The sequence below is a fragment of the Magnolia sinica genome, chromosome 18, assembly GCF_029962835.1.
Source record: "Magnolia sinica isolate HGM2019 chromosome 18, MsV1, whole genome shotgun sequence".
Lineage (NCBI taxonomy): Eukaryota > Viridiplantae > Streptophyta > Magnoliopsida > Magnoliales > Magnoliaceae > Magnolia > Magnolia sinica.
Genome location: NC_080590.1, coordinates 32,882,827 through 32,909,551, shown reverse-complemented (window position 1 = coordinate 32,909,551; position 26,725 = coordinate 32,882,827). Strand labels below are relative to the sequence as shown.

At 39.7% G+C, this 26,725-nt stretch overlaps 1 protein-coding gene across 1 annotated transcript; it reads left to right on the top strand.

The window, feature by feature from the left end:
• The first annotated feature begins 2,050 nt into the window (after positions 1-2,050).
• LOC131233796 (UTP:RNA uridylyltransferase 1) lies at positions 2,051-26,725 on the top strand. Its single transcript, XM_058230593.1, has 6 exons — positions 2,051-3,330; positions 8,849-9,220; positions 13,942-14,165; positions 14,289-14,352; positions 17,852-18,048; positions 26,317-26,725. The coding sequence occupies exons 1-6, from the start codon at positions 2,188-2,190 to the stop codon at positions 26,525-26,527; spliced, it is 2,211 nt and encodes a 736-aa protein (XP_058086576.1). The 5' UTR covers positions 2,051-2,187; the 3' UTR covers positions 26,528-26,725.

The following is a 26,725-nucleotide window of genomic DNA, read 5'->3' as shown; positions in this document are numbered from 1 at the left end:
TGGGATGATGCCCTAAAATGAGCTATAAAAACGGATGGATGGAGTGGATGTAAGGCACAAACTTATTGATGGGCCCCATAGTAAGGGATCCATGGAACCTGCACCTTAATAAGGGGCACGGATTGGGTGCTACCCCCACCAGGACCTAGCTAGAGGTGGGCGATCATGTCAGGGGTTCTATTGGCCCATCGTGATCTATATGTTTTATCCATATTGTCCATCTTTTTTAGATCATTTTAAGGCATGAGCCCAAAAAGGAGGTAGATCTGAGTCTCAAGTGGACTGCACCACATGGAGCAATTGGGATTAATCATTTACTGTTGAAAACTTTCTAGGGCCTATTGTGATGTTTATGTTCCATCTAACTTGTTCATATGTCACATAGACTTGTATATATGAAGGGAAAAAAATAAATAACAGCTTGATTCAAAAACTTTTGTGCCCCATAAGAAGTTTTCAATGGTAAGAGTTCAATTCTCACTGCTTCGTGTTATGTGGTTGACTTGAATCGTCCATATGCCTCTTTTTTGGACTCTTACATTAAAATGATATATCAAAATAGATGGATGACATGGATAAAACGTATTGATTGCGTTGGGCTTCATAATGCCATTGACATGGTCGTTCATCTCTAGCTAGGTCTTGGTAGAGGTAGTACCCAATCAGTGCCTCATAGTACCCAAGCCTACCAATCTATCTTACATGTTGCCCACTAATGATATCCCCAAATAATCAAATTATCAACTTTATCACTGAAATTACTTCACTAGATGATTTGAATACTCCAAACATTGCCCATGCAAATCAATAGTTAAAAATTGTTAATTGGTTGCTCAATTGTAATTCTATGCTTGTCGCCCATCCGAGGCTTAGAATTTTATCATTTTTGGCTAAAGTATATATTTCAACATGCTTATTACAATCATTGCATCAAACACTAGATACATACATTAGTAAGGATATTAAAATTAATTTAGTAATTAAATTCAAACTCATATAAATACACTATATAATGTACTTTTAGATGAATGTGGATCCCGAATCCAGTGTGCGAAACCCAATGGAAGGATTCTGAGGCCCTGATAACATCACGAGCCCAATAGGGCTTTTTCGTACACAGGCTCCTTACAACCGAGTGAAACCTTTGGAACACCTATTTCATTATCTAAAACACCCAAGCTTCATGGAGCCCACTGGTTCTTTATGTCAAATCCGTTCTGTCCATCGAGTTCTATTCTCTATTCTAATCTCCAATAATAAAAATCAGTCAAATCCACAAAATCAGACGAGCCACCACAAAAACAACAATTGAGATAGGATGCCAACCATAGGTTTGCATCTAATGTCAACAAAATGTGTATGATCATCAAACCTGTTAATCATGTGTAACTCATCGAAATGAAATAAAGATACAGGAATGAGCCTGATCCAAAACCCAAGCAGGCCACACCGTTCGAACTTAGAGGTCTTGGGAGTAGTTTTACATCGTTTCCTTGGCGTAGCCCATCAGGCTGATTTTATGTATGTACGGCTAAAATAAGAGTTCCCACCTGATAGACGAAGTGAATTTACAAACACACGGGTGTTCACCACAAAGCTTGGCCGTTAAGCAAGCTAGCTGACACATTACTCTATCCTTTCCAGTGAGGAAAGAGGAGTTATATGACTCTCCTCCGGCCGAGTATGATGCTTGGTGCGCAGGCTCTCAGAAACTCAAACAAAACATGCTACCTGGCCACAATTACAGCATCAGATTGGTCTATTGAAATATTTAAACCTCTGATTCATCGACACTTGTTTGTGGAAAAACGGTCGTTGAATATCCTTTTCAACTGTTCAAAAAAATCTACCAATTCAATGGTCAGATGATCAAATAAATTAAACTTTTTGATTCACGATATATCTGCACTGTTATCGTAATTTAAACGGTTTAATTCGACTAACAGTGTCCAATTAATTTTTAAGAGCCTGCGTGTCATCCATCTTACTCTCTGCGACAGACTATCAAAGTTACTGTCGTTTAGCCGCGTATGTACTATAGCTTCTAGGAAATCGCAATAGGCTGTGCGAGAGAAGCCGCGACTCACAGGGAAAGATTGGTTTATATGCTCTGCTAAAGTTGTCTCCGACACTAGATTTCGGTTCCTCTTTCTCTCTGTCGCTGGTCTATTACAGTCCGCGGACTACATGGCCCGCGGAGGAGGAAGACCACCACAACCAGCCCCCGATCCGGCACCTTCCAGCGGCCATTTCCTTCTTCAACTCCTGCAGAAGCATCCTTCCTCATCTCCTCCTTCCCCTTCCAATTCCATCTCTCCCCATCATCACGATCCAGCCGTCGCTGCCGTGGGCCCTAGCCACCCCTTCCCCCCATGGCCCACCGATCCATCCCCTCGCCCTGACCCCGCTCCGCCTCCTCTTTTCCCTCAATCTCATTTCCCTTTCCTCCCTCCACACGCCTTCTCTAACCTACCCTGGCCCCTCCCCTCTGGCTTCCCTCCACCGTCCATCTCCCCCATCAACGCCCTTGACTTCCCCAATTCCCACTTCTCCGCCAACCCTCCCTTCTTCCCTGATGCCCTCCAGCACCCCCCAGGGTTCCCGCCGCAGCATCGCCCTGGCCCGCCGCATCACCTTCTGCATCAGGATCGGATCCCGGCCGTTGACAAGACGTTAACGTTTGGGTCCTTGAAATGCGAGTTTCTGAACCATGATGGCTTGCCCAATGGCAATTCCGTCAGCTCGGGCGGTTCCAAGACCCATACGAGGTACGGTTCCGAGCAGAGCAGCGGCGGCAGTAGCAGCAGCTCCAAAGGCTCATCGGTTCAGGCCCCGGAACCAGTCCACTCTGGTCATGAGAGAGGAAGAGGTGGTCCAGGGTTGAAGCAGCCCCGCGGCACGTTTCAGCGGGTGTCTGGTGAGCCATGCAGGCCAAAGGGCCCTGGGCAGTGGGTTGCCATGAATGAAAGGCGGGATGGGGAGCGTGGTTTGGAGAAGGCTGATGAGCCGTTGCTGAGACAGCCGGTGAAGAATCTCGTGCACTATGGCAATGTCTTGTCTAAGTTACCGCTAAGTGTCCAGATCGATGATCCAGGCCCGTCTACTGGGAGCAGCCTGCATTCTGTCCCAGCTGCAGATATTGAAGAGTCACTGGCTAACTTGCAAGGTGAGCATGCAGGTAAACGCGGGCCCGCGCAGCAGAGGTTGGAAAAGATGAGTGATAGAGAAGGTGAGATTTCATCCGAACAACTTAAGGGCACTTTGATGATTAAGGACGAGCTTGGAGGCAAGAATTCTGTAAGACAATACAACGATTCTGCACGCAAGAAGGTATGCTCTCAATACTTCCATTTTGTACTTCCTTCTCTTTCCAAGGAAGAAGGGCCGGTTTCATCTTGTATTTTTACACACACACATATCATGACTACGATTTCTTTTTTCGAACTTGTAGTGGAAAAGATGCAAGCGTTATGTATTTTATAATATGGCCAATTAGTTTAGCGTATTTTACATTTTTGTATCACTGTGTATGTTTGAATTGCTGATACATGGCAAACTGAGGCTAATGAAATATTTTGTGTTTTTGAAAGATGGCTGCTGAATTTTGTTAGAAAAAAAAAGAAGAAAATACAGTTCTAACTTCTAAGTGGGGCCAGTGAGCTAGTCAAGGGTGACCCACTCACCACTCCCTCTTTTGCAAAGGAACCGACAACCTTGTTTAAGCCCTTTAAAATAAAACATCGGAAAAATACAACTCTCAACTGAGAAGATGAAGCTCTTATGACTAAGATAATCAGACATATATTTCAGGGAGAATCGCTGCCACAGCCCACTATATGGTGCTTGTGTGAGTCTCCGTTAATGATCATGGCCCCTGAAAAAGATATTATAACAAGTTGCATAACCCTCCAGCAGTGTCAGAAGCTCTCCCTCCCAAATTGTCAAATCTCCTTTTATCCTTAACGTTTCTCATCAACCCCACCATCCATCCAAAAAAAAGAAAGGAAAAAGAAAAAAGAACCCGTCTTGGATGTGTCAGGTTTATCAGCAGGCTTAGGCTGATAATGAATATGGCATATGGGAATGGACCATTCTTGCCTAAATTCTCACTACGTTGATTGGAAAAAGAGGTGTAGGTTTGTTCTGGGTTTTCTGTTGTTATCTCCAGCTAGAAAAGTGCCACATGCAATGCATGTGGAGGCAGGAGTTGATTCACAAATCATGGGAGAGAGGGGAAAGGAAGTGGTTGTTAAAAGTATGTTTCTTTTGGTGCACTAAATTATTATGATGGTTGACGAAACCATTTTAAAATTTGTGACCGCTTTTCAACTGTTCGCATGACATAGTTGTAGTCAAGCCCAGACCATCCAAATTGCCGACCTATTTGGGATGGAGCATAGGCAAAAAAGTATGTTAAGAACATGATATTTACCATATGCTTTTGCCTTAGGAATTGGGAACACTCACTATTTTACTTCTAACAATCCATTTAGTAGCTATCAATTGGATAGTTAGGATTCCTTGATTGATGTGGTTTTAGAGATATGCTTTGTCCATAATGCGCCCCATAATTTGGGTTTTTTGGATGGCCATATATGATTGCATGTGTAAGGAAATAAGAAAGAGTTCTATAAGTTGTGGGATAGTGGGGAAGGGAAGCAGTTTCTAAAGACAGGTTTATTTGGTAGAGAGATGCTATTACCTGATGGTCGCAGTATTACTTGGCACTTCTACTTTATAGAATTTTGTTGTGCCCACACTTGGGGACACTTGGATAGTTGGATGCTCCTGGACACAACATGAAACTTAAAAATTTCTTTGGACAAGTGTCCTGGTGATGTCAATGGAAAGTGTCAAGTGCTGAACACTTCAAGTGACGTGTCCAAACACATTCTCCACCAAGCTTTTCTTTCATCTTTCCTCCCTTTTTCTTTATTAATTCTTCAGTGAAGCCAAAGATATTTCAATCCCAGTCCTTGAGCTTGCCTTCACTCTTATCGTTGAAGAAACTACTCATGAGGACTGAGTCTCATTCTCTAGATTTTAGTTCATTTCTCATTATAGACACCATGATCCGTTTGACAAAATTCACAAGCTCCGTTGGTCCTGTTGTTCTTCTGTTGGCTGGCATGTTTGCATAACCAAAAGAAAAGAGAAGGAAATGGATAATTCCATGATTACCTAATGATTATTTCCTTTGCAAATTCAGACATGTGTATTCTAGAAATAGAGGGGTTGTTTGTTCAGCAAGGGGAAATCACAAATTTGTTAGACAAGGGTTACTAACCTTGTTTCTTGTGCCAAAGAAATTAAACTTGGATAAGTGTAATGATTACTTTGAGAAATCCTCCAGACCCAAACATGCTTTAACATCACATCAAGGGAAACCCATTTCCATTTCCATGGTTCTCCATGTAATCCCCCAATCCAAACATGGCCTAATGGTATTTATACAAAAAGCTATTATTGAGATGATTATGCATCACTTTTGATATTTTTTTAATTGATCATTTCTTAGTTTAGATCACACATAAATGGATTTTGTTGGAATTATGTGAATATTATTTATTTGTGTATGGAAATGTTTGTGTTTGGATTTTTGGAGTTTGCATGATGGTCACTTTAAGGCACTTTGACACTGGGCACCCCTTTAAGTGTCCAAGTAGCAAAGGATGGTGGGCTAAACTTAATAACCTAAATGCCCCATTTTTATTTTTATTTTTTGCCTAAAACCCCCTTCCCCATGTCCTTCAATAATGTTAAGTTTAAGCTGTTTGAAAAGCTAATTGCATGGAAAATTTTGCCAGGGTTGCTCGCTTCATATATAGTAGAGACTAGTGGATGTGGCATGTGCAATGCACAACGACACATGTTCACCGAATTAAGATAGGTATGGTGATAGAGTCGGTGTCTTAAATGGCTTTGAATGCCTTGCAAGTGACTCAAGCAATGGGATTTGACAGGCCTTGAAAAACATGACCTCTCTGAATGGCTCAGTATGACCGGTGATTTTCCTTCAGCACACATGCTGGAATAGAGAGAAGCACTCATATGGAGGAAAAACTCAATTCGTTAATAAAAATCTGAACATTACAATGTGAAGGGAGCTAGTGAAACCTTAACCTTTCAATTTAAACCACTCAATGTTAATACCAACGCTCGAACTAACATAATGTAAAAATACTAACATACCCCTAAACTTAATCAAATAACTAGTTCAAAGCAACTAGATTAAAAAGAGGACACATTGTGTGACGGACATTGAATCTTGCCATCCGATCAAGGCCAATAATTTTACATGGTCATTTTTTCATAATCCCACAACAATTAATAGTGTGACAATATTGATCCAAATGCCACCTGCATCATAGATGAAGAGAGGTTGCAGTTTACAAGATGTGGGAGAGAGTAAAGTAGTGGTAAAAAGCGGGCAGTGGGCTGCTCTTGTGATGGTTCACCACCATTTTGAGGTGGTGGCAATTCATCATCCTCACATGTGAAAATCTATATAGACTGTCCAAATTGTGATAAATATTGTGGATGGATCATATAAAGGCAAACTAATCAAGAAATCTTAACTATCCCATCGGTGGTTATCAAATGGATTGTTGGAAGTAGTGAGTGGTTGAAATTCTATGGGCAAAATGGATGGTTAATATTAGGGGCTGCAATGGGTTGGGTTGGCCCGCAGGTCAACTGGCCTGATCCTCTTTTGAGGTGGGTTTTAGGTCAAGCTAAATGGGTATTGGGTCAGGGTTGGGCTAGAAATGTGACCCGTTTAAGTAAATGGGCTGTGCTTGTTTGAACCTTGCCTGACCAGCCCTTACATGTTACCAATGGGTTGGCCAAACAACTTGACTCTACCGGACCCAAAACCCCAAACAAAATAAAGAAGTCAATACTTTAAAAAAATAAAATAAAATATGTTTGTACGTATCCACTGTCCGGGGTAGGTTGTGCATGGCCATAGTGTCATGATTCGTTCTTAAACCTGAGTTGGCTCATGCTCTTGTGGCGGGTTAGGTCAGCTACCCACAATGGGTTGGGTCAGGCTTAATGAGTTTTAAGTGGGTTGGGTTAGGTCAGGTCAGTGGGAAATGGATTGTGGGTTGGGTTTGGGAAAGAATTCTTGGCCCGTTTAGTAAATGGGATCAGGCTTGGGCTGACCGTCACCCAGCCCAAACCTGACCTATTGCCACCCCTAGTTAATAGCATCTTCTTAGTGCAAGTTTTACATTATGCTATGCGCACAATGGTTTCATTGATTTGGATAGTCTCAGTTGTGTATGGTTGAAGAGTTGGCACTCACCACCATTTTAAAAAATAGTGCGGAACCATCATAGTCTAGCCCTTAAAAATAGGTCTCCCAGATGGCTTCACCTCCAAATTATCTAGGTACATATTTTGGTTTTAAACCCTTCTTGTGTCCTTTGATAATGCATTCTTCTAGCAATTTGAAAAACTAATTGCGTGCAAATTCTTGCCCCCTAGTTATTTATACTAGAGATTACCAGCTAGGACTGTTTTTGTCCCGGTGAAGCGGCATTAGCCACTGAATTTGTTTCTTTCAAAGAGAAGTTTAATGCATCTTTCACACCCCCTAAAAAATAAAAAAAAATAAAACCCACAACTTTGTGCCCCCTTGTTTCCTACACAATTTTGGACTCAAGTAAGACATGTTATCTAGATGAGCTACATCAAGTCCCATGAGCTCATATGAGCTACATCTTTCACCTGGGCATGCAATGGATCTAGATCATGGTACTATTGCAAACCTGTTCAAGCCTAACATGCTGCATTTCCATCTTGATTCCACCCCTCTCTCTCTAATTGCTTCTTTATATCTACATTTTTGCTTTTATTGGAAGTGTTTTAAATAGCTTACACAGCAGAGCTTAGCCTTAATGCTAAGTAGCTTATGAAAATTGCTTAAGTCACATGTAGCCTCGCTACATGCTAATTTACACACACTACATAGTACATAGCTTACGCTGCATGCTACATAGTACATAGCTTACGCTGCATGCTACGTGCTACATCGCCTACTCTGCAAGCTACATAACCAACACTATAAGTTGTTTTTCATGAGAACAAAAATCAATTAATGCTTTCTATGATTTGTTACTTTTTTCTATTTTTCAATAAACATGAGTTATTTAGTGCATGTAACCTAGAAATCACAGCAACTTCTATGGACACCCTGTCCATGTAACCAAAAGTGACACATGGATGTCCATGTCCAGCAGTCTAGGTGGTATGAACAACATAGTGCCCAATTTAATATCAATGGTTTCATGTCGTTGCTTAGAAATTAATCCAATGCATTAGAACTATTTGCACCTATGGTTTTATTTATGATTGCTGTTCATATATTCTTTTTTTAGCTTTTCTTTGAAATTTCGTGACCAGGTTTGCATATGCCACAACCAATATTTACAGGATCTTTCTGCAAAAATGGAACATTAGCATGCTTTTATTATTCTTCTCCAACCAATGCTTCCTGAGAACTTTTCACTTGCCAGTTGCCACATTGACTAGAGCACTATGTTTTATTGAAGTTTAAGGGTGCTCTTCAGTATACCTCCAAATCATGGTTGGCAGGCTTCCCAGGCATACTTTTCTTGCTTGGGGTTTGGATTGGCACAGAAAACAGAAAACATGGATCATGCTTCTGTGTTCTCACTTTTACACCCTAAAACAGGATGGGGATGGCTACATTACTCCATGATTTGGCAGTAGCACATTATCATCTTCGCTTGTGGAGTTATGTTGATTACTTTATTTATTTAAAGTCGCATCAGAATCCTACTCTTTGCTTTCACATTTCATCCAGTTCTTTTGTGCTCAGGATCACAGATCAGAGTTCTCTAGAGGACTGCAAGTACCCAACCACCGAATGAGGAACCGTTTCAAAGGGATAGAATGCCGTAGTGACATAGAGAGACTCAGCCCATATTTCCTTTCAATTTATGAATCTCTGATACCACCAGAGGAAGAGAAGGCAAAGCAGAAGCAACTGCTAGCATCATTAGAAAAACTGGTCAACAAAGAATGGCCCAGTGCTCAGTTGTATCTTTATGGATCTTGTGCTAATTCATTTGGAGTTTCCAATAGTGACATTGATGTTTGCCTTGCAATAGATGATGATGATATTAGCAAGCCTGATATTTTGTTGAAATTGGCAGATATATTGCAGTCAGATAATCTCCAGAATGTGCAGGTGAGTATGGACTACTTTGCCTTTTGGGTGTTAGGATGCTCTATGTATTCATTTGATTGTGGTTTCTGTGCTTTTTAGGGTGTCTTTTTGGTGCACAACTGAAGTTGAACCGTGATTATTTAGTTCAATGAGATGGAACATGCTTCGGTCATTTCCACTATTTATTGCAATTCAAATCAATATTTCATCCAATGTTAGAAGTATCGGTATCGCTACAAGTTTCGCTAGCCAGGGATACGGAAACAATATCGATATCGCTGATAATATCGCTGATAACTGGAAATGCGTGGAAACATGGGAAAAACGGTGGAATTTTCAACAAAACTTCAGGAGATGTTAAAATGGACATGTTTGCATATTTTGAAATAAAAATTTTTGTAAAAAGGATGCATACATAACAAGTTTCCATTTAATGGGGCCTTAAAAGCATGTGCTGTAGTAAGAAATCAGTCCAACCATCCCATCCGACTTATTTAACCATCCAAACATTCATCGATATTGTAAAATATCAACAACACATGATATTTCACCAAGAAATCATCAACAATTAGAAAGGAAGTGAAGAATTGTGGTCTCAATATTGTGCATGTTGTGATATCAATAAGATCGAGATATTATCAATATTATCAATGACAAGTTGAACACTTTATACAACCATATGCCAATGAAAGAAAAAAATTGAAATAAAAATTTACTATTGAAATATCATCGATACACATGATACAAGCATTACTTAGAATTTTCATAGTTGAAAATATTGGCGATATTGATGCATTGACAATACAAGCGACACCTAGAATTTACTTAGTTGAAAATATTGGCGATTACATTAGTGATATTGATATGTTAGCGATACTTAGCAATACATTACTAATACCTGGAATTTCTGATACTATTAGCGTTATCGGTATCGTTACCAATGTTATCGGTATCGCTGAGCTGGAGATAAAGATAATATCGGAGATAATTCGAACACTGATTTCATCCAACCACATTCTTAGGGATATAAACATACAGTTTTAATTCTTAGATGGAGCATGTCCCTCTGACTTTGTTCATTTTTTATTTTTTTTTAACACACGCACACGCACCCCACACACTCAGGCTAGTGGAATTTCACCACCTATGGATACTCGAACCCTTGACCGGGTGTGGAAACTCCTGAGAGTCTACCACCCTAGCAAGAATAAGGATCCATGTCCCTCTGTTCATTTATTTAATGATCCAGATATTTTTAAGTGCTTTATATTGAGGTGATTCAATTATGTATTTCCAATTGCTAACGTTGCTTCTCAGGAGCATGTGACCTGGAGTTGCTTCCAAGAGGAACAACTGTGTGCAACATGAGTTTCCATTGGAACACCTGGAAAAAGATATGAAACTGCTTACTACCATGCCATTGGGCCAAAAATGGGCCATGTTCTTTTCCTCCCATCGAGCAGTTAGGGATTGGCCAACTGCTGTAATTTTTTGCTTTGGCAACGTTGTGAGGCTGGCGGATGAGTGCTTTAGACTTTTTTAGGCATTCTTCATGGGTTCCCATGTAGAAAAAAAAAAGTCATGTGTGATTGGCATTCCTCTTCTTTTGGACATACAGTCATGCCATGTTATTGTAATCATGTGAATGATTTTGCACTCAATGATAGCTAATTATAAAATGATTCAATTGGTAGTGTATTCATCCACTAGCAAAGATTGGTTGGATTAAAATTCAGTGTCTGGAAGGATGAGTTTGAGCGGCTAAATATAGTCATATTTAAACCTAGGGATTTTTGGTGGTCCGGACGGAATAGTCTAGCAATTGCATTTCATAGACAATGAAACCTTTCAAGTCTGTTTAATTAATCCTAGAAGAAGAACTGTGGATGCCTGTTTAAAATTTTTCCACAGATAATAAAACACCTTGAATCATTGTGAAAGTTACCCTGTTGTATCTTCTTTCTCATTAGTCATTACCTCTTGCTTTTAAAATACCTGTTGGCTCACAACTCACAAGTTTCACCTTAGCAAATGGGAGGATTTTCAAAAGATGAAGAGTGAGGAGGGCACATGTATAGAGAGGATCAAGGAGAAAATAATGAGAATTGCTTGCTAGGTGGTGGTATCACACATGAAGTGCTTTTGAGGACAGTCGATGCGTCTAAGCATGGATAAAAGGAGTGGGTTGGAGTTGGAGTTTGCACATCATAAAGGAATTTTTGGAACTTTGAAGTTGACTACATGGGAAATCTCTTTGAAGTGCTCGTTGAGGTGCATGAGGACTTGCATATCTCGGCCCATGCATCATGTGGGAGTTTCTTGCAAAGGAATTTCATACAGTGTTATGTTCTGGGGATAGTGCCAAGACCCTTGTGCTAATGTTTTGGGGTCTAGTGCTCCTCCAAGAGTGAAAGCTTTCTGTTATCTGTAAAAAAAGTGGAAGCTTTCTGTTGGACAACTATATCAAATATGGTCCTCATGTAGAGGAATTTTTCCCTTCCTAATATACGTTTCATGTGATGGAAACTCCAGGTGTTGGACCATATTTTTCTCCATGACGATATGGCTTGGGAAATTTGGATCTTTCTCTAGTATATCATGGGTGCTGGGTCGTAATGACCAATCGTCCAGTGCAGTTATTCAGGGAGCTGCTTATGTCATGAGAAGTTTTCCTGGCTCCGCCCTTCTCTTGATTGGTGGGTGGGAGGCTATACGCTGCACGGGATTGCATCAAACAACTGAACACGCTTCCCAAACGCTAGAAGAAAGAGGATCACATACAAATCACCACAACTTCACACGTAGGACATCATAGAGGCTGACACACCTAAAGAAGACAAACAGAACCCTAGGTTTCTTAAGAAACCCTCGGCACATAGGAATGATGAATAGCAAGAAAGGGGAGAAACAAAGGGTTTAGAGGAGAGAGGAAAGTTGAAAGCCCTAACTTGATCAATTAGAGCTTTGATTCCATGTAGTCTGATATAGAGAATAAGAGAAGAAGAGAGAACATAAAGAGAAGAAGAGTTGAGAACAGAAGAAAAGAAGAGTTAGGGATCCCTACCTCCGTTGCCAATACGATGAGATAAGTACACATTAAGGGCACTAGATACTATTAGCAGATTTTATGAACAAAAATAAAGATAGCGCATCATAAATTGTATGACCCCTTGTACCATTTATCTAGGTGGGTTGTACAATTGTACAAAACCATATTCGTCATCATTAACATAACTATTTAATTACTTAAGACCTCTCTTCACAGATAGTTTAGGAAAATTCTCTGTGGATCAGTAATGATTTATTTAACTTGCAATCGTGATTTTCAAACCTATGGACCTATTTCAACAAAATATACACTCAGATTCTATGAAAATAGGTACATCTTACTAGGTTCATGTGGTGAGTAGGTTTCATATTTCTGTAAATTGTGGGTAGAGCAGAGATGATAAATGATGTGAGGAGCATAGGCGTCCCATATAGTGCGGCTTGTGTTTATGGTGGCTACCTAATTTTGGAAAATGAATGAAGACAGCTTGCTTTCACAGTAAAAAATATTGAGGGTGAGTTCATGGAGGATGGAATGTATATTTAAGAGGTGTTGGCTACGCTAATCAAATATCATTGAGGCCTACATTTTATATGAATGATAAATTTTTATTGCAAAACAAACGGAAAAGAAATAATATACAGAAATGGGGATGATGACGAATCATCGCTCTTCGAACATTAAGGTGTCTAGGCCCCAAGAAGCTCCAGATGGCAATCTACAAACGGCCTTAAGACTTGGCTAAAGCAACCTCTACTGGGCCACTTGGCACATAATGAGAAGTTCCTTTGTTGCTATCAGCCCGTACCGACCATATGCCTACGAGAAGGGACAACTTCCACAAGATTTACACTTTTAGCCAGCAATATCCCTCAGGCAAAGCCAGAAAGAATACCCCGATCAAAGGAGGCATTTACACAAATGTTTTGAAGGATTAAAAAAAAAGACCTCCACCAGATGGATCTCTCGAATTGCAATGCATGAATAAATGGTCCACATGTTTTCTGAAGGCATAGGATGCAAATGTTTGGAATGATCATTTTGTTCTTCCTTAGATGATCAATAGTTAGGACTTCATTTTTTCCGCGATAGCCCTTGGTGGCCTGAAGTAAGACCATGCTCGGCGGATCCTTGTCTAACCGTTTGCCATCTTTGGAAAAAAAAGAAAGAAATGCTCCAATAGGTCATGAAATATTCAGTAATAAAAGAAAGAATGGAACAAAAGTGCCAAAGACGTTTGTGAAAAGGTTCACTTTTTAAGTCTCCCCTTTTATACTTCAAAATGAAGTCATGTGGGTTTACTACTTTACTTGCTTAACTCCCCCACAGACACTACACCTATGTGACTGCAAAATGACAGAGAGTTGCCTTTACGTTAGAGTCAACTTATAATTGCAGAAGATGCCATGTCCACTGTAGCAGGAAGCAGATGCCTGCCCATCTAAATATGCTCCATTCTGATTTCAGCAAGTCAATATTTTCCTGAATGCTATCAGTGTGTTAACTTGCCCTTTCTAATGTCGTGATAAGAAGTCATGGATTAACCAGGAATTTGTTTTGGGGAGAGTGCATTTGTTGTTTGTTTCTGTAATATTATTTACTGGTTATAGAATATGGCAATTGGAATGCAGAAAAAATGGTAAGCATGTCCCCTGCTTGGTTTCTCATTGAATTTTGTTCTCACTGGTTACAGGCATTAACACGTGCGAGGGTGCCTATAGTGAAACTTATGGATCCAATTACTGAAATTTCCTGTGACATATGCATAAATAATGTTTTGGCTGTCGTTAATACGAAGCTCCTTCGAGACTATGCACAAATAGATGCAAGATTGCAACAACTGGCTTTTATTGTGAAGCACTGGGCTAAGTCACGAGGTGTCAATGAGACATACCGCGGAACCCTATCTAGTTATGCGTGAGTTAGACGAGCTCATATTTTACCTATCATCCTATCTGTTACCATTGTCAATATGCACCTGCCTGCCTCAGTCAAATCATGATTCTGATGTTAATACTTAAAGTTACAACTGCTTTTCAGGTATGTGCTAATGTGCATTCACTTCTTACAGCTGCGCAAGCCTGCCATTCTTCCTTGCTTACAGGTCTGTAGTTTCATTATTTATTTATTTATATACTGTAAATAATTTGAATCTTAGTACTCTAGGGCCATTTACTCCACACCTAAACTGTCAGTGGGACAAGAATGGCTTTGAGCTGTTCTTATCCAACTTGTAATTTGGGGGTGAAAAAGCAGGGAAAAGGGATCCCATGAAATGTGGTTCTTGTACTCTGCCCCAGATGCAGGCAGATTGGTTCTCCTGAAAAAGTGGAGCTAACCTCTATTGGGGTGGACTTGGACGTTTTCTTTTGATGCTCTGCATGTTAATTTATTCAGTACTATAAGTGGTAGTGTTTACTATGTTCTAGTTGTAGATGTTGTGTTGCAGACTTCCCCTACTGTTCTCTATAAATTGTTTGTTATTTTTTGTTTTCAATATGGATACAATACGGCCATATCGGCCGATGCAATACTGATATTCATATCCATGGTAAGGTTGCAAGTTTGATTTTGGTTTATGTTTTTACTTGTGAAAGTGGCTTCGGGCTTCTCTTATATTGATTGAATGGGTGGGTCTTTTTTAATTTTTTACTGAACAAGTGTTCAAAAACTGGTGGGAATTATTTTATTTTATTTTTCTTTTTAAAGGTAAGTGCAGGGACAATTGCTCCTGTATAAAACTTCATGTTTTATCTTTGTTTAACCACAAATGTATAAAATTTTGATTTTTTAATATGTATATATAAATTATTGGTATCTTTAAAACAAAAAACCCCCAATGTATAAAAAACCAAAATTTACAAACAAAAGCCCATATTACAAAAATGGTGATGATGGATCATCTTAGATTTGACAGATATCCAAACCCCGTCCTTCTTCTATTTGCTTCCTTGGACACCTATTGAATTTGACAGGCCACGATGTCCAGCTCAAAGTCCTCTTTGCCCTTAGAAAACAACCTCCATCTATTCTGCTATGTTTCTAAAAGGTTCTGTTATTACGTTCCTTCCAAATCAACTATATAACCTATAAAATTTCTAGTTTCCAAATATTCGACCTTCTCTTTTCCAATCGAATACTATCTGTGCTTGGAAGAATTCTTGAATCTGCCTATGCATCACCATTCCATCCTGAAAAGGCCCAAAAACTTACACGTCATTGCTCGAGTGAACTCACAATGCATGACTATGGGTCCACCTCCTCGCTTTGGAGAAGGATAAAAACATTGGTGGTAACCATGCTTCTCTTCTTCAAATGATCTATGGTGAGAATTTTGTTCATGCCAATGACCCAACTGGAAGTGACAAACCTGGGAGTACTGGGGTACTTCACGCTAATGCTGTTGATGCATTTCCTTGTTTGTAAGAATCTCCTGCAAGGGGTTCAAGACTGTAACTCAGTGGTAGGAGGGTTGAGTTTCAGCATTGAGATCTCTTGTTCAAGCCCGGCTTACCTACTAAAAAAATGATTTGACTGTAAAGACTCCACCATTTTCTCCAGCCCAGTGCCATTTGTCCCTTCTTTTATGAATAGGTGTGATATGTCAGTTGTCCCTTTCTCGCAACCTCGGATTGCACCTTTCAACGTCCTACTTATGCATTCCACAATTTCTTCAGCAGTTAGATCTTCTAAATTTTGTCAACTGATCACTCATCCTTAAAAAAACCTTGGCAACACTTATTTTCTGTCTTCCTTTCTTTCTTTTTCATTTTTTCAATCGGTTAGAGAGATTTTATTCAGCCAAAACCAATGAGTGGAGAAAACAAACCGGGCAAAAGGCGAACTTACAACCATTATTTTCTCTTCACTGGTAGCTTGATAATACAACCTGGTAAAGGTCTGACTGATGAGCAATGTCATTGCACCAACCTTAGCTGGTCTCCAACCCTGAGGATCCTTGCTATCACCTTAGGGAACATTTCTTCCACTTGAAGCACCACTCTCCATATATTCGATGCCCTATATAGAGTAGTTCACAAACAACCCTTGGATAAGGCCTGTATTTGCATGAAATGACTTGTTTCCATAGGCTGCCTCTATTCCTAATCACCATAACCATTTACTGAGTAAAGCGACATTCTTATATCTGAGTGATCTAGTCCCGTCCTCCCTTGATCTAATTGATCTAATTCTTTTACTTTTTTTAATTTTTTAATTTTTTTAATAACAAAATCTAATTTTTGTGTTACCCCCTCCCTTTTAAAGAATCTGAACTCTAATGGGACTCGATCAAGCTTCTGAAGTTGACTTGTCAACTGAATCTCCAGTTGAACCACTTTCAAATGGACTTAGTTGACTCGGTAGAGTTCTGATTCATTCATTTTTTTTTAAACAATGTTTTGGTCATATTTAATGCTTTGTAAACTCTATCTGGGATTCTGGATGTATCGTGCTAGCCAGTCCCCAGCTTGGGTAAAAAAGGGCTGATGTCAGAGACTTAGATTGTAAGTCAGTTTTCAAACCTTGCCAATCAACCATGGGAATGACTGGTTGGTGAAAAATGATTCACAAAGCCAAGTCTGAAATCTGAATAGGTCCCATAGTGAAAAATGATTCATAAAGCCAAGTCTGAAATCTAAATAGCTGGGACAAGGTGGTAGTGGTGGACAGATACAACAGTGGTTCACATTTCAATTGAAAAGAAAAAAAAAACTAAATTTTAGTGAATAGAATCTTGTACTAGGGGATATTTTTGGAAAATGGTTCATCCACGGAGGGAGCAACAGATGGGTGGGCTAGAATTGTATGGTACTAAACCATGGTATTCGGGACTCAGGATCCTACGATTCCTATTTGGAGAATTGTGATATCTACTCGCTGATGAATGAGTTCAGATCAAACTCTCCCATGCATGCTAATGTGGAAAGTGTTCACAAGGTGGCCACATTGTTTGTGTAACGGACTAGAAATCAGGACCTTCTAATCATTAGGAAGGACACGTGTATGCCAAATGTGGACCATGCCATTGGTATGCGTTTGCAAGATAATGGCTGTTCATCAAATGGGTCACATTGTGTAGGCGTGATGGCCATAAAATCAGGCCAATCTGACCATCAAGTGGGCTATAGTGTAAGACAAATGTGAACTCTGACATGGCAGGTGTGTTCAATATGGATTTCTTGTCGAACTATTGAATAATGGTTTGACAAAAGAATGTGGCTAAGGATTTAGCGCTTACGGGTGCGAAAGTGATAGAACAAAATGTTTTGCCAGGCTACACTAGGTGGATAAACAATTTGGATATTAAATGCATCTCAGAATGGGTGATGGTATCATGGACATGTTCGGTATCATGGACATGTTCAAAAAAAGGTTTGAGTGTTGGGAATGCCTTTCTTTCAGCATATTCAAATTCTTTTCTTTATAATATCATGAACTTTTGATACATTCTCATTAGGACCGGCAGATATTGAACAGGTGTCTATGCAAGAGCCTTCTGGTTTCTCTTCAAATTTCTTTTAATGCCACAGGCTGTTCTACTTTTGTTGAAGTTATCAGTAGCTTGAGCAGTTTCTAACTCTTTTGTTTATATTTCATGTCAGGAAATGAAAGCTACTTATGTAGTAACTGTAGATGATATTGAGTGTGCTTACTTTGATCAAGTTGAGGATCTCCGTGACTTTGGGGCACAAAACAGGGAAAGTATTGCTCGGTTGCTGTGGGCATTCTTTGATTATTGGGCTTATCGCCATGATTATGCAAATGCCGTCATATCTGTTCGAACCGGGAGTATTATTAGGTGAGTTGTCATTTTCTACTTTATAATTTGAATTCCACCGAATTAGCTTGGCCAATCCAGCTGCTCATTCCTTTAAGTTCAGGTAGTCTGGTATTTTGTTCCCTTGTTGATAGGATTATGCATGTGAAAGTCTCATAGATCTCAAACTCTCTTAATATCAGAAAGCACATGTAGCTAATATATAAAATCTTACCAAGAACTTCTAAATTCCAAAAAATGCTTTGTTTTAATGGAACCTTGTTTTGTGGATATCCATGTTGTTTATGAATAGCCTCCTTGTTCTATTGCTTCTTTCTAACCCGCTTTCTATTTGTGAATGAGGAAAGCTATTAGCACCCATACTCATATAGATGTGCCAAACAGAAGCACTGCACACATTGATCTGGCACATTTCCATGTGATCTGAGCCTTATCAATGTTGAATGCTCTTTTAGCTCAAAAACTGGCTGTCTCACTTAATAGGTGGGTAACAGTTACACAATTATTAAAAAAAAATGTACATTTAAAAATGGATAGCCAACAGTCCACATTCGACTTATGTTAAGTCTACATGATGAGTGGACCAATCTGATTTTTACGATAGGATATATTGACCAAGCCAACACCTGTCGGGCCAGGTTTACCAATAGTCAGGAACAGTAGAGGGGGGCCTGTGGATTCTTCTTTTTTCTGAAGCCACAGAAGTGCGATATGGTCTTAGGATTCTGATTGATTGAAATCTCAACCTGATCATTATAGAGGACTCCATCATTGTGATAAGTTTGATTGTGATGGGCAGATACCTGTGGAGACTAGCTAACATCTTAGTTGAAGCTAGATGCTTTTCTATGGATGTTTCATTCGTCCATGCCCTCCTTTCAGCTATTGGTCGTGCTGACAATCTGGCTATGGAAGGTGCAACACATGATGCATTTTGGATTCAGATTTCAGTTAGTTGTGGCTAAGGGGGACAATTGCAGTATTTGTTTTCTTTCTTTAAATCTGTCTCGTATGTATCCTGCTGCCTGTTTGTAATATTTCGAGGTGCTCTCTTGATCTTCTCAGAAGTTTAGTATTTTATTTCTTAATAAAATCCTCCCATTCATCAAAAGAAGAAGAAGAAGAAGAAGAAGAAGAAAGAAAGAAAGAAAGAAAGAAATAAAAAAGATATGATATATTCACCAAGGGGCCCACCTCATGAACGTCCCAGATACTGGATGTCCACATCAGTGCATGTTTGATGCTCGTGTTCAGAGTGTGAAGAGAGGGAGCAATGTAGCACAACTTGAAAGAATTGAACAAGTCAACAAGGATCAATTGTTTTTTCTGAATGGCAAAGGTGATTTTTATTCAACCTAGCTGAAAGCACAACAGCAAAAGCAAAACTGAAAGAAATGGTAAGGAAAACCTGAAGATCCGTGGCTTATCTGAAGGCGCAACTGCTAGCACTTCCAATATTTCCTCCATAGTACACCTCTTGATCTGGGGAACCCTGATGCCAAAATAACACTCCCTTTTGCCCTATGAAAGATTGCTGTCGAGGATTCCATCTTGTTTTTATACACTTTCTGGTTGTTCTCTTTCCAAAGTGTCTAATCACTGGATTATGAGACACATTTGCCTAAGTATCTTCTTTTTCGGGAAAGATCTATCTCTCCATGCAAAGAATAAGGCTTCAAACGATCCTAGTGCCACCCACTTCTTGTTGAACATTGCTAGGATCTTAACCAAAGAAGAATCACCATTTCAAAATGGATGAATATGTGGTTTGTTGATTCTACATCTTGGAGACATTAGGGGCACCCATTTGTGATGTCTATGCTTCTTTTGGTTAGTTTGTTGATCATCAGGACCTTATTATTTGCAGCCAGCCAAGTGCCAGCATTCTGACGCCCTATGTGTGCCAATGGAGCAATCTGATGCAGTCTTCTTCTATGTTTTAGCATAAGATAGAAGGGTTGAAATGTAAAAGTTCCTGAGTCCCCTTTCCATATCCACCCCATCTGCTTCATCAGTGAGAAGAGTTTCTGCCAGATGAACTCTTCCAATTCTTTGTCGTTTAAATTTGTACAAAAAACTGGGGCCTATATGGTTTCATTTCCACTCCTGTCAAATGCCTCTACTACAAATATATCTTTCCTTTGGAATTCATTTTATAGGACTGGAAGATCATGTTGTAATGATGACTCTCCAATCCAAACATCTTCCCTGAACATAAGTTCCATCTCTCACTCCATGGGATAATTCCTTCCATGGACTCTTCTGACACACCCCGCCTTCCACATTCATGGGGATCCGTATAAAGAGGAACTAGGGGTGCCCCATCTGCTGTGTCATTCCATATTTGGATGAAATGATTTGCTTCCACAAGGGATCATTTTCGACACTGAATCTCCATAATACTTTCCTTGTAAGGCATGGTTCATCACGGAGAGATCTTTTATTCCCATACCTCCGTCAATCTGTGGCTTGTATACTGTGTCCCATCCAACTAAATGAAACTTCCTTTTCTATTCCATTAATCTCCGTAAGAAATCCTCTTGAATTTTTTCAATTATTTGAATCACGATTTTGGGGCATTGGAATAGTGATGTGAAATACACTGGCATGTTTGATAATGTAGCTTTGATTAGGTTGATTCGACCACCAAGAGATAAGTATTTACTCTTCCAGGCTGACAATTTCTTCTCAATTCTTTCAATCACCATGTTCCACCACTATTTCACTGGTTCACCAATGCATAGTGCCAAACCAAGGTAAGTCATAGGAAAGTTTCCCATCTTGCAACTGAACTCCATTGTGAGGTTCCCAAACCCCTCATCTGAGACATGAAGATCTCACTTTTTTTGTGCACTAATCTTTTGGCCCGAGACGATTTCAAAGCACCTTAGGATGTGATGGAGATTTGCACCCTGCTCTTTGCCTTCCCCATGTAACAGCAGGGTGTCATCTGCACACCGAAGATATTAGACCCTCTCTCTCTGATCACTGCAAACTCAAGCACTTTATTGACCATCCTACTTAACGCTTCTGCAACAAAAGAGGTGATAAAATAGCATGAGGGAACACGTGCCAGAGAATTATCCCTCTGCACTGAAATGGCCACAGACTAGCTAGAGAAAAGTGCCTCCCATGGAGGAAGGGAAACCCAAGCTGTATGGAAAATTTCCAAGGATGCTTGCCCAATGCAAGAAAGTGTCATCCATGGATTCTTTAGATTTCCAACAAAAATAACTAATGTTGGGAAATGACTCAATTCCTTTTCTTCAAGTTGTCGATGATCAAAGTTCTATTAGAAGCCGCTGTCCAACAGAAAGCCTGTACTCTAGGTGGAATGGAAGTTCCCCACACCTTTGTGTGAGGGGGAGGAGCTAAGTCCAGGAGAAGAGGTTTCTGTAAGGCTTAGTTGAAAAAATAAACAAGACGGGTAGGAGTCCATAACCTTTCATCAGTCTTGCCTATGGGAAGGAACACATTCTCAACAATGCCAAGAAATTGGCTAACATCGGAATCTCCTTGTCAATTAGATTCCTATGCAGTGATCGTTCAAAAAAAAAGAAAAAAAGAAAAAGAAAAGATTCCTATGTAATGGAATTCGGCACCACTCTATCACCCACACTATCATAGCAGTCACAAATAAGGATAACACTTCTTGAGATGCGAAATATCCTTGGAAAAAATTCTGCTAAAATTGTATCCCTCATCCACAAATCCCCACCCAAATTTGATGAACTCCCAACCTCAACCCTGAGTCTGATCCCTTCGTTAAAAAATTGTGAATTTTGATGTTCTTCCAGACTGCTGTCCCTCTGTGCCTCTCCTAAGTTTACCCAGGATTCATTCCCTCTGGCCATATCTGCTGGCTATCTTCCTCCAAAGCACTTCCTGCTGGCTGCCAAAATGCCACTACTATTTGGAGAGGAGAGCCCAATTTCTGTCTTTGATTCGTCCAATACCAATGCCCTCAACTGCTTTGATTTCTCAAGCTCTTCCATCTTCATCAAATGGTATTTCATGGCCTCTATTTATTCCTTCCCATGGAAAATTGGGCTGAATCTTCTTGATTTTCTTGGCCACTTCGTTGAAAATAGAAAGTAAGTAGGAAGATTAACAAGGGCTGCCTTCACAAGAATAATGAGGCCACTAAAAGAAATGTATGGCCTCTTCCAAGATGATGGACTTTCTTCCAATCTTTTGAGAATGGGATCCCGTTTAGAAAGACCCTGAGGATTGGCTGCAAGAGGGAGCCCCAAGTATTCCAAAAGGAGGACCAGCAACATCCAAGGGCCCTTGCCATGGCCTCCACGTCTACTGACGATGCGGCAATACCTGCACTGGCACTTTTGGGAAGATTAATTCAGAGTCTGGAAACTGCCTTAAGGCAACAAAGGATGCCTTTTATTGTGAAAGCTTGGGGTAGATCAGCCTCTCAAAACAATGATGTTGTTGTTTGCGAACTAGAGGTGTGGAATATCAATAGGGTGAGAGCCAATATGAAAATGTCTAAGCAGCACTCTATCCATAGCAGGGTGTCCCGTATCCGTTACGATATGTATCGGCCGATACGTAACAGTATCGGCCGACACCGTTACGCGATACGGGGTTGAAACGGGCAACCCCCCCCCCCCCCCAATTCTCTGACCGTAACGGCTGTTACGGGCCTAAAGAAAAAAAGAAAAAAAGAAAAAAACGTACCTTTTTTTCTTTCTTTTCTTCTTCTCCTCCTTCTTGGACTGCTACGGCTGCGGCCGCAGTTGCGGATTCTTCTCCTCTTCTTCTTCTTCTCTCTCTCTCTCTCTCTCTCTCTCTCTCTCTCTCTCTCTCTCTCTTCTTTCCCTCTTTTCTTTTCGGTTTCCCCCTCTTCTTTTTCATTTCCGGCTTCAAAAACGTTCACAGCCACGCACTTTATTTATTTATTTATTTTTTTTATTGTGTTTTGCGGTGCACGCTGAATAGTGCACTTGCATTGTTTTGTTACACGGTCCGCTGTAATGTTTATTTTCCATCTAACGTGTTAATTGGGTCACATTGACGTGGATGAAGGGAAAACACACATGTCAGCTTGATCTAAAACTTTTGTAGCCCCCAATAAATTTTTAATGGTGGACGTTTAATTATTGTTGTTTCTTATGGTGAGGTCCACCTGAGCTTTGGATCCACCTCATTTTTGGGCTCATGCCCCAAAATTATTTGGCAAAATGGATGGACGGTGTGGATATAATACATTCATCACGGTGGGGCCCAAAAAACTTTGCACTCGTGTGCTACACTTCACAATCCGAGTCCCGCCGAATTCGGGTCCTTAAAAAATTGTACACGAGACATGTATTAACTTAAAATTTACCAATTAAATTATGAACTGTAGTTGCTAACTCACAATGCCAAAATCAAATTGTTTGAATAGTTTTAATTGTTAATTTGTGGACGCTTATTTTTTAAAATAGGGCCTTTTGATTTTTTTCATGATTCACTATCCAATAAATGTCCACCAATTCATAAGTGGGATAACGCCAATAAATTGCATGAATTTGAGGCTGATTTGGGGCATGGATTGGTCCTCCAATTCAGCCCCAAATTGGCAACGCCATCTATCTGAATTTAATTTTATTTTTTTAAAGAACTATTGGGAGAAATGATATCAAATTGTTAAGTATATAAATTATATATTTAGAAAATTAAATATATGAATTTTGTAGTCGAATTCAAGTTATCTAGTTCATAAATTCATCAGACAGTTCGATACAACTTCTCATCAAAGAGTAGACCGTTACACCACCATAAACATGTTCCAATTTATAAATGAATGCATATTTGAAATGTTTATAATATTCCGGATTTAATCCATATTTTTTTGGCAAAAAATAAAATAAAATTTGCACCGTTACGGGCCGTTACACCCCCGTATCGCACCCCCGCATCTGTATCGGTATCGGAGGGCACCGTTACGCCAACCGATACCGATACGGGATACCTTGATCCATAGCCCCATCGAACCAACTGACTTAAGCTTTAAGCCCCAATCTGCTAAAAAGGAATGGTGAAAGAAGACCCACATGCCTTAACCCTCTGAAGCTTTTTGAAAAAACTGTGAAGATAATAGAGAAATGATTGGACAAGGTTCACCCCTCAATCCATCTGCAACCAAAGTTCATTCTTGCAAGCAAATTATAGTTGTAAGTCCCAATCATCATGTTCTATGTCTGATCCAAATCCACCTTACTAAGATGCTAGGAGGCCCACTTATTTCCTTAAATCAATGCATTCACCACTTATTGGTAAAGCTCTGTATGGTTGCCAGGTTTATGCTGTTTTTCTTTTAATTTTACATTATACATTTATGTTAAGAGAAGGAACTCTGATGCAGACTCATGAAGTCACTTATCTTTCCATGCTTGTTTTCTTAGCGGCCTTCTATAATTCCAATTAGCAGCTGTCATCTATAATCTTTTGATTCTTGCTTACAGAAGATGCATTATCCTTTTGCCAGTTAGGATTTCATTGCTTATTTAAAATTCATCTATGAGATTCTGATGTAAGCCCACTTAGGCCCACTGTAGGGCGTAACAATAAACTAGTCCCATGGCCCACCATAGGGCCCAATATGTACTGATTTTTGGACTTTCTTCATAGATTTGGTAGTATAAATCAGTGGTTGTAATTTACTATTTTTGGAAGATATGGGGGGCTGATTTAAGATGTGATTGAAGATATAGGGCTGATTTAGAGATGTAATTAGGAATTTCTATATTTAATTTTACTAGTGTTAGGATTTTACCATCTTAGGTAAATTAGATTGATTTGAAGTCGACTATGAATTTGAAGTCAATCTCTTAGCTAGGGGGATTTTCACTAGAGATTCACTTGGAGTCTATAAAAGGGGGGTGGTGTAGGAAGTAATTATTCTAAATTTTTTCCTAGTGTGAGTTCTTTTCGGTAAGTGTTGTATATTTTTTGAGAAGTGATAATTTCATTAAAGGGCACAAAGCCAATATGAACAAAAGAATAATAGAACCTTGAAAAACCTTGTACTACTTGCACCCCGACGAAGTTGAAAACTACTTGACCCCATCTCCCATTCTATTACAAAAGATTTGGCCCTCCTTAAAAAAAAAAAAAAAAAGAAGCTTTCTCGCTCTTGTTCTTGAAATATCAACCATTTCTTTCTAACCATAATGCCCAAAGCCCCGCTAGACAAGTTAATCTCCATGACTTTTTCTCTGAATTCCCAATAACCCTTCCATGCCAGGATAGCAAAAAATTATCTATAGTAGGCGGGAAGCACCCAAATAACCCAAAAGAGCTTGAAGAAACAATTCCAAACCTCGCTTGCAAAAGGACAGAAGGAACAAATGATTCACTGATTCTGCATCTTGGAGACGAAGACAAACATTCGGAAGAACCATATTTCTCTTACGAAGATTGTCAATCGTTAGCACCTTGTTCCTTCCAACTAACCAACCAAAAACTGCTTCCTTCAAAGGAGCCTGGTATTGCCAAATATATGTCATCGAAGATATCCCCACATTTCCTTCACCATCGGTTAGAGACCAGTATAACGATTTAACTGAAAAATTACCTGCTTTATCTTTTAACCATCTTAAGCATTGTGAGGAGAAGTTTGATATTAATAAAGTTATTTTTCCCTCTCTACTCAAATATTCTTGTGGGCGTTATTCTTGTCTATTGCTTTGCGATTTGGTTTCAATATCTCATTGATTCGATAACCGGGTTGCACCAAATTCTTGTATCCTTTAACATTTAGAACAGAAAAATCTCATGTTTCACCCCTTGATATCTTGTGACATTTGAGATCATTAGAAGTGAAATCATAGCAAAAGGTATCGTTCAAGTTCATGGATCTGGATTGCTTGTAACCGGAGGTTGGGGGGATTCCTGTAACCCTTGACGTGGCCCAATGATAATGCACCTCATGCACTTTTTAGATGTGGGCCCTACAGTGAAAATAAAAGATTCCTGTCTGAAATGATGATTTTGCCCTTTTTCACTGTATGGCCTGCATCCAGCAAGTGCAGGTGGCGTGTTATAATTTAGTCATGTCATGGATTAGAGGAATCCCCGTTATCATTTGGTCATCTCATGGATTAGAGGAATCCTCAGTACAGGTAATCCACGTCCTAAGTCCATTGGTAATTCTTATGGGTGCGTTTATTTATTTATTTATTTCAGAAGTTCTGATTGAAGAATGAATTGTTATGCTTTATTACCATTTGCATTGTGATGAATGCTGATTTATTGCTGCTAACTCAATATAACCATTTTCACACACAGCAAGCGTGCGAAGGAATGGACAACAAGAGTTGGGAATGACCGCCATTTGATATGCATAGAAGACCCCTTTGAGATCAACCATGATTTGGGCCGTGTTGTTGACAAGCACAGTATAAAAACTCTCAGGGTGGAATTTGAACGGGCTGCCAATATACTGCAATATGATCCAAACCCTAACGTCACGCTCTTTGAGCTGTACGTTCCTGACTGATTTGGGGTGGGGTTTAGCTGTAATTATGGCCACCCAGCTTGTAAAGCTTTTCTCTCATTTCTGTCCATAGATATGTATTTATGGTGTGAGGCTTTTCTAGTAATTATCCCTGTAAAGGAAGTCTTCAATAATTTTGTGCAACTGCAGTAGCCTTCTCTACTGTGTGAGAACTAATGTTTGAGGTCATTTTCGAATTCA